General features: G+C 36.6%; 1 protein-coding gene across 3 annotated transcripts in view; it reads right to left on the bottom strand.

Annotated features, from left to right (window-relative positions):
* Cop1 (COP1 E3 ubiquitin ligase) overlaps positions 1–9,235 on the bottom strand; it is a 130,562-nt gene that overhangs the window by 18,910 nt on the left and 102,417 nt on the right. For 2 of the 3 annotated variants that reach the window (XM_031386507.1, XM_031386517.1), the window contains exons 17-18: positions 7,850–7,974; positions 5,395–5,555 (exon numbers count right to left, since the gene is read on the bottom strand). In XM_031386507.1, the coding sequence (XP_031242367.1) occupies positions 5,395–5,555; positions 7,850–7,974 (286 nt within the window). Of the gene's footprint in view, positions 1–3,863; positions 3,953–5,394; positions 5,556–7,849; positions 7,975–9,235 lie in introns of all 3 variants that reach the window. The other variant, XR_004123024.1, reaches the window with a different exon arrangement.

Genomic DNA, 9,235 nt, shown 5'->3' with positions numbered 1-9,235 from the left:
CAACAAAATACATGATAAAATCTTCACGTTAAGAGATCCTAAGAATAACTCAGCAGTAAATAAATAGCTTGGGGTTGGGGGGTGGGCAAGCAAACAGAAGAAACATTGCTTAACAAGAATAGGAAAGTGAGCAAGAGAAATATGAAGAATGTTCAATATGACTAAACACCACAGAGGCACCAAACTGCAATGAGATGTTATTACACATCTGTTAGAATTTATGTCATCAAGAAGATAAATCCTGATCATAAAGTTGGTGGGAATATAACTTGTATAGCCATTGTGAAAAGCTATATGAAGATGTTCCTTAAAAACCTTAATATGTAACAACCATATGATTTAGGAATCCTAAGAATCCTCTGAATATTACAGAGCTCAAAAGTCTGGAAATTAGCATCCCAAGACAATCTTACTTCCACGTGGGTTGCACTGTTAGTTATAAGAAACAAGGTACAGAATATCCACCAACAAATGAATGAATGAAGAAGACATCAGACAGACAGACACACAATACACATTATATGCTTGTATGCACACACACATAAACACATACACACCTACCTGGTACAAAAATGACATGATGCTGTTTATTTACAATGAACCTGGAGTGCACTGGGGTAAGTGAAATAGTCATACATAGAAGAATAACCATGACATGCTTTTGTGTAGTTATATAAAAAGGTCAAATGCACCTTTGCATTTGAAGTAGAAGGTAAAATAATGGTTAACAGAGGCTAGGAATAAAAAAAGCAAAGGAGAAATGTTGATAAGAGAATACAAAGTTCCTATTAGACAAGAGGTATATACATTTTAGGTTTATTTGCGTAGTATGGTGATTATTTACGATCTTAGGATGTATCACTCTAATCAGAACAGCTATCATCAAGAAAGTAAACAACAAAGCCAGGCAGTGGTGGTGCATGCCTTTAATCCCAGCACTTGGGAGGCAGAGGCAGGCAGATTTCTGAGTTGGAGGCCAGCCTGGTCTACAGAGTGAGTTCCAGGACAGCTAGGGCTACACAGAGAAACCCTGTCTCCAAAAACCAAAAACCAACCCCCCCCCCAAAAAAAAAACCCAGATACTGATGAAGACATGAATAAAAGGAAAGCCCTAAATGCTGCTGGTGGGAATAAATAAAAGCAAGTCCATTCACTAGGGAAGTTCCTTAAAATACTACAAAAACAACTAACATATAACTCGGCTTTCTTACTTCCTGATATATACCCAAGGACTCCAATTTAGGTATCTCAGATACCTCATGCACACTGATATTTACTGGAAGACTTTTTTTTATAATAGATACGTTATTGTAAAAGCAACCAATAAATCCATCAACTGAGAAATCGATAAAAAAAATGAGGCTTAAATTCATAATGGATTTTTTTTTCACTACAAAGATCATTTGCTGGAAAATGAATGCAACTGAAGATTATCAATAATTAATTAAGCCAGTCTCTGAAAGACAATTATTATATGTTCAGTCTCAATGGTGGGTCCTAGACTTTATATATATAGAAAATCATATGCACAGATAACATGAAAGTAGATATGAAAACTGTTCTAGGAAACAAAGGGAACTAATCGGGGGCGGGGAGGGGACAACAAAAAAACAAAAGGCAGTGGTATATGGGGGGGGATAGTTTATATATTTGCCAAAAGTGTCATCATACAGCCTATTACAATAAAATCAAACATTTTTTTGACAAAACAAAACAAAAATCAATTCAAAACATCTCTGCTCTTTGTCCCTGCACATTTTGTAGGTAAGACACATTTTTGGTTCAAAGTTTTGTGAGTAAGTTGCTAACCTTCTCCTTCCACTGGGAGTCCTGCCCGACTACAGAAGTAGCCACTTCAGGATCCATATGCCCCACTGTTAAAAGAGTTTCAGCTAGAGTCAACCCCATAGACATCCTGGGGGTGTCCCCCTTCCCCCTCCCAGGTCTTTGGCATGTACTAGAGATGCCCACCAATGACTGGCCCAAATTGAGACCTATCCAATGGGCAAGTACCAATCCCTGTCACTATTAATGATACTGTTATGTTTGTAAACACAACCCTAATATAACTGTCATCTGAGAGACTACACCCAACAGTTGACTGAAACAGATGCAGAGACCACAGCAAACATTAGATGGAGCTCAAGAGTCTTATGGAAGAGTCAAAGGAAGGACTGAGGATCCCAAAGAGGATGGAGACTCTGCAGGAAGACTAACAGAGGCAACTAAGCTGGACCCTTGGAGGCTCTCAGAGATTGGATCACCAACCAAAGAGTGAGTTTCGGCTGGACCTAGGGCCTCCCGTCTGTCTGTCTGTCTGTCTGTCTGTCTGTCTGTCTGTCTGTCTGTCTGTCTGTCTGTCTATCTATCTATCGAGTGCTAGCAGATTGCAGCTTGGTCTTCATGAGGGTCCCCCAACAACTGTTCCTGAATTCCTTTCCTGCCTGTGGATCCCACTCCCCTAATTGGGCCTCCTTGTCTGGCCTTAGAGAGAGAGAGGACGCACCTAGTTCTGCAATGACAGATGTACAGGGGAGGAGGGCTGTAGAAGATGATGATGGGGGCTTCCCCCTTCTCAGAGAAGAGGGGAGGAGGAGCTTCAAGAGGGGGGGCTGATAGTGGAATGTAAAGTAAATAAAACAAACAAACAAACAAATCCCCAAACCCCCTCCAAACAAAAACAATGTGACAGAGGATATATAGAATCCACTTAGGTCATACCCATCTGCATTTATCTCTCTCTCTTTTGTCACAGCTGAGTCCAAGCTATCAGACTACCTTTGTATATCCCTTATGACATAGACATCAATAAAATGGAGCTCTCCTTTCCCTATCCTCAAGATCACACCTTCTCCTGCTGTCTAGGAATCCTAGAGTGTGTAAGCTATTAATTAACCATGGAGCACAGAGCTCTGTCTGTACTCTGAAACCTGTAAGGGAACCACTATTTGGTCTTGTGGGTCTGAACTCTTCTCAGAGCCCTGTTGTTTAGCATTAATAACTTCTATAATAAATCTGCTAACCAGATGTCTGAGTGTGCTCATTCATCCTCAAACTCAAACCTTTGATGATGGGTTTGTTAACTGGCTTAAATCTAATCATTTTGATATTTAGACATAGTTGGTGTATCTATCTCAAAACGTCACATTGTATCTCATAAATATAAATGATACTTCATTAATACAAGGTTGTATGAAATTCTCAATGAATTAATAAACATATTTAAAGGAAGAGGCATAGTTTACATTTTACTGATTCACTCATTCATTTCATCCTGTTAAATAGTAAAGACATCATTAACAAGAGTCAGAAGATAAGACAACTGGTTTTTATCTAGCAAAAAATTATTAAGCCATACAGAAGAAAATAACATGGGGAACAACAAATCTTTAAACTTAGTAGATCAAGCACTCAACCCCTCACAGGCAGGGTTTTAGACTTCTTCCTGACTCACGCTAAGGGTATGTGTTATCCACCAGAGACAGCTGGTTTACCTCAGCACAGTGGTATGCTTTGGCTTTCAAGCACTCTATACTATTGCGTATACATTGAAGCTAGGTATTTCAATTCATGGTTCTGCTAGTCCACTAAAGTGCTTAAAAATAAAGTAAGGGATTAATCTGAACCTAGGATACAGAATTTTATATTTGTCTTCATGTGTTTCATTGAAACAGTTCTGTGAGCAGACAGTCCAAGACAGAGTCTATGGTATTTACACTCACAGTACTGTGCATTTCACATCTCCATTCCCCGAGCACCAAGGCTCAACTGACCTTCACCTTGATGTCTTTTATCAACTTTATACAGTTCTGAAAAATGGTTACTTAGGACTTTTGTTCATAAAAAATTATTTGTCTTCTCACATTTCAAAGTCTCTTCTTGAATATAGTAAATGATATTCTGGATCCTTTACTTCATTTCTTCATTTGCCCATCATACTTCCAGCACTGTCCTTTCAGGGAGTGGGAAGAGGACAAAGGCTGATGTCAACATCTTCCTCAGTCACATTCCACCTGATTCCTGTGAGTCTCCCTGGCCAGAATACGCCATTGATCCCACTATCTCTGCCTCCATAGTATAAGCATGGGCCAGTGTGCTTAGCCTTTGTTATGTAGGCACTTGGGATCTAACTCAGGTGCTCATGCTTAAACCAACTGAAACAAATCCCTGCCCTCCACGCTTTTCTCTAAACACTTCCTCTTAACACACCCACTGGCAGCGGCTCTTTCTTCTTCCTCATCTTCCATTTAACTCATCCACAGAATTCATTGTGTGTTTTCATTTTAAAACTTGTTTCCAATTCCCAAATGAAATTTTCAATCATGCTTTTCATTTTATAACTACAGTTACTATAAGACAGGTGAGTTAACTATAATCCAGAGCTGCTATCATTCTGTATCTGCTGTGTGTTGCTATGTTGAAATTCTAGTTATTTTGTCTTATATTTTTCTATGCCTTTTTAGCTGCTACTTGTGCCCTGCTCACTGTATTTTAAAAAGCAAGAGTAATGAGAAAAGTATTTATTATAAAAGAAAAGTTAATTTTCGTTTATAGATAATTTAAGTCTGTGTTCCATGGGCAGTCCAGGACCCCTCAGTCAATTTCAGGGATTCATAGGATCTAAAGTTGATTTTCAATGTGACAGTTTACCTTTTACTGTTTTACCCTAGATCATATTTCTTTACTTAAAGTCACATATACAGTATAGCTTAGGAAAACTAGATTCCAATTTCTCTGCCCGTGAGAAGCTACCATAAGAAGTGCAGCTCATTCCTAGTCTGGAAATTCTTCTGTCATGTTTCAAGACAAGTGTGGACATGCTAAGAAACAAACTATTTAATTTTGTTGTTGTGGAAACGTCACATCATATACTTATGTAAAGCTCCACGGTCCAGCCCAACTCTGTCCCAGGATATATACAAACTCTGTTGCTCCTAGACTACAGTCTCTATTATATGTTACTATAGTAATACTAAGTACAAAGGAGACTGGTGATATACTTGGTATTAAGTATTTGTTTATGTAAATACAAAAAAAATGCTATGCTAAAATATAGTACAGAAGATGTATGGCATGGTATATTTATATTTATACCTGGCAATGACACTTCGAGAACCCTCAGGACTGAAAGCTGCCTTGCATGAGTCAGTGTGCAGTAGTGAATGTTAAGGGCTACATTCCTGCTGTCAAGTTTACAGGCACTGCATACTTATGTCATACTAACTGTAAAACCAATGCCCTCATCTCCAGCATTATCCCTGACGAAAAAGAGAAAACACATACCATTTACCCAGCTTAAATCTAAATCAAAACAATAAAATCTTAAAATAATCCACATGTACTAATAAACATGATATAAAATGTCATACTTAAAATATACATATAAAAACTTACCCCGTCTGATAGTGCCCGCCAACACACAGCACTGACAAATTCATTTGTATCATCTTCTTTCCGATCTTTGTCTAACACACTCTTAACTGTATCAAACTTAAAAGTCAGCAAAGTCTTAGAAAGTCCTTTATAGTACAGGTAGAGGGAGTTGTTCTCACTTCCTAAAAAGAAAAAGTAATTGTTTTAGAATGGGAAAACTTAGAATACATAAATATTTATTAGAGAATCTTGCTATGTAGCACAGATTGTTCTTAAAATCACAATTGTTTCCCTCTGCCTTTCAGATGCTGGGTGCATAGGTGTATGGCCATCATGGCTAGCTAGAATTCCATCCATTCTATCAGCTCCCCACTCTCTGCTGGACACTGAATCTAAGATCTTTAGCTACAGTGAACTTCATTTCTAGCCCCAGTTCCCAAACACAACATTCAGACAGTAATTATTAATCTAAGTTTTACTAAAGAGGCCAATTACCTTTTATATTCAAATCTGAAAGACAAGATCATAAGACCAATTAATTGGGAACTACAGGAGAAAGGGTACAAAAACTATTGTTTACTAATTTAAAGAAATAAGCACTGTTAAATGGCTTAAAGTGTTGATAATTCTAAAACTGAATTTTTTTGATTTTTTATTGATTTAAGTTTTATTGCATTATGATGAGAAAAGTTACATGATTTCAATTTGTCTGAATTTGTTAACATTTAAAACCATATTTTAAGTAAACAGAATTAAATCACATTCTTGTTTCCCTTTTGTACCCCAACTCATCCCAAAGACCCCTCCTTCAATACCTATAATACCTTTCTTGTCATATTCTTTAAAATTTATAAAATATAACAATAAAAATGAGTATTATAAAAGTTGTTTGATATAAAACAATCAATTTAACAGTCTTATATAGATGCTTGTCTACAGCATTACTGAAAATACATGTTTTTCTCAATATAAATTTTTAATAACTCCAAACATACTCACTGTGTATTTTAAAATAATACATCACTACTAGTATTTTTTTAAATGAACATAAATATATAAAGTCTTTTTGTTTGTTTGTTTGTCTGTTTTGTATTTAGTAGAGTTTAAAATCTTGGCTCTTATTGTGGTACAAGCCCAAAATAAGAACAATTTTTAGACATTGGATTTCATTGTAATAACGCTGTACTTCAATGACCCTAACCTCACCAAAGGATTTTGCCTTCATCATAGCTAAGCTGAGAGTTGACAATTCTGCTGCATCAAGGAATGAATTGTAGGCATGAGTTTTGGATACAGACTTCCTGCTATGGTCAAAGCTATTTGACGTGAGTGAGTGACTTCATTCTCAGCCCACAGAGAACAGGTTACATTCATTTAAGAAATGGTGTGTGTATTAAGATGGTCTATCCATAAAGTCATTCACCAACTGTTTCAATGAACAATGGTTCTGCTTGGAGGGTGGCATAGACATTAGGAGAGGATAAGAATCTGGTTCACTGGTTATGATAATTTGGAAAAGCATTCATCTCAGAGAATTCATCTTCAGTTCTAAAACTGAAAAAATTATATATATATATATATATATATATATAAGAATCACTCATAGCAGAGCTCTGTGCATTAAAAAGTTGATACTGAAAGAAGAATCTTAAACTGCATTTGAAAATATTTCCATGTCGAGAATTTTCGAGACAGGGTTTCTCTGTGTAGTCCTGGCTGTCCTGGAACTCACTCTGTAGACCAGACTGGCCTCGAGCTCAGAAATCCGCCTGCCTCTGCCTCCCAAGTGCTGGAATTAAAGGCATGCGCCACCACCGCCCAGCAGGTTTTAGTTCTTAAAAGGACAATTTGAATAGCCCAAACTGACTCTCCATTTCCCACATAGCATTACCCTATCAGATGAGAAGTCAAACTGAAACATTATAGGAGCCTGCTGCACATCTGCTTTGGTGGTATTTAAGATCATATATTAGGAGAAAATACAATTCACAGAATAAGGGATATATCATTTTAAAGTGTTGACAGAAGTTTATTTACTCTATCAGAACATTTTAATAATAGCAAATTGAATTTCTCCACCTATGATTTAAATTTGTACAAATTCTATATGATAAAAACTCATGAATTAGATTCATGCAAGCCAAACAGACCGATAAATCAAAAAAAAGGATACTAGACAGGGTAAATTGAGTATCAAGTTTCTGAAAAGATGACTTCTTGAGATAATACTAGCAGAAATTAATAGTTTCTATATAACATACCTACAGAAATTGTGGCATATTTAGAATGAGAAGAGAGCAGTGAAAAATCTTTGGCAATACTATGAATACAGGGCATATCTGCATGAAGGAAAACTAATGCTCCCAGGGTGGCTGGAGAGGAAAAGCTGGCCTAGGCATCAAGCCTGTGATGCACAGACTACACTGAAAACTGCCATGCCATGTCCTTGCAAAGTTTAAGAATCCAGTTCACTTACCACAAGCTATATAATCTCCATTGGAAGCAAGGCCTACAAAGTTTTTTTCATTAATATGACCCTTGAAGGAACGTAGACAGTATGGTTTTCCCACATTCCACAGTTTTAGTTGGCTGTCTGTTGAGCTGAGATAAACACAAAGAGGAGTAAATTTTAGATTTCATCTTATGAAACTATCACCACTAGTAATTAAAACAATCAATCTACTTTTGTGGTTAAAAATGCAGACTATGGTGCCTGCATATCTGAGTCTTATCCTCACTGGCTCCAGTTTTAGCAGTGACATATGAGATATGATGATGTAGTTTATAGAATTAAATGAACCCAACACTGTAAAAACCAAATTCGTTTAACATGCTTTCAATAATGTCTGGGTATACAGAAAGCAAGCATTAATGGCACCAATACCACAGTCCCACCATCAATAAATAATGAGACTTTGCCCTGAGAGATGTGTTTCATTTCAGGGAGACCCTCATTCTTCTCATTGTTTTATTATTCAACTGGTGAGTTACCGATACAGTAGACATAAATTGTTTTCATGCTATCCCCTACAGGTGAGAGGTATTGTTGGAAACTACATGATACAGTTTATTTTGCTGAAAGAATATACAGATCTAGTTGCTTACCCAAAACAAAATTTTTTTTGCATTAAAATCACTAGTAATTCTAATAGAAAAAGGCAATTTTAGGACTGACACTATTTTGCAAACTGCTTTCCTATACTGATTTGTTTTCTTATACTTTTGCTAAGAAATTATGTCAACATATTTATTAAGCACTACATAATTAAATCTTTTTAATTACACTGATCATCACTAAACAGGACAGCTTAGTGCTATTATTAGCCCCATTTTGGAGATGAGAAAACTGAGGTTCAGAAGGTTGCAACTGAATACTTCCAAGATCCAAATGGTTTGATTTGAGCATTTGAGGTCTTTGCTTTAAGGGTTGGATATCAGAGGTGAAGAGCACTGGCTGATCTTCCAGAGGTCCTGAGTTCAATTCCCAGCAACTACATGGTGGCTCACAACCATCTTTAATGGGATCTGATGCTCTCTTCTGGTATGCATGAAGACAAAATACATAAACTAAATAAATCTTTAAGAAGAAATTAAAAGAAATGTGTTTTAATCTGTTTCATTCCAGTGTTGCAATGAATGTTTTTTTATGTTTCCACTTACAATGTACCACATTTTTAGGTTATTTACTGCCTATAATAGTTACTATAAAGAGGGAATGCACTTTAGCTACTACCTAATTTAAGCTCATTAATTAATTAGCCACATAACTCCCTTGGAAAGCTCAGTTATGAATATTTTTTTGTCTTTCAAATCACCTAATTCTTATTTAGACCAACTGGTGTGAAGGTAAAGGCACAAAGCA

The sequence above is a fragment of the Mastomys coucha genome, unplaced genomic scaffold, assembly GCF_008632895.1.
Source record: "Mastomys coucha isolate ucsf_1 unplaced genomic scaffold, UCSF_Mcou_1 pScaffold1, whole genome shotgun sequence".
NCBI lineage: Eukaryota > Metazoa > Chordata > Mammalia > Rodentia > Muridae > Mastomys > Mastomys coucha.
This window is presented reverse-complemented; position numbering and strand designations above follow the sequence as displayed.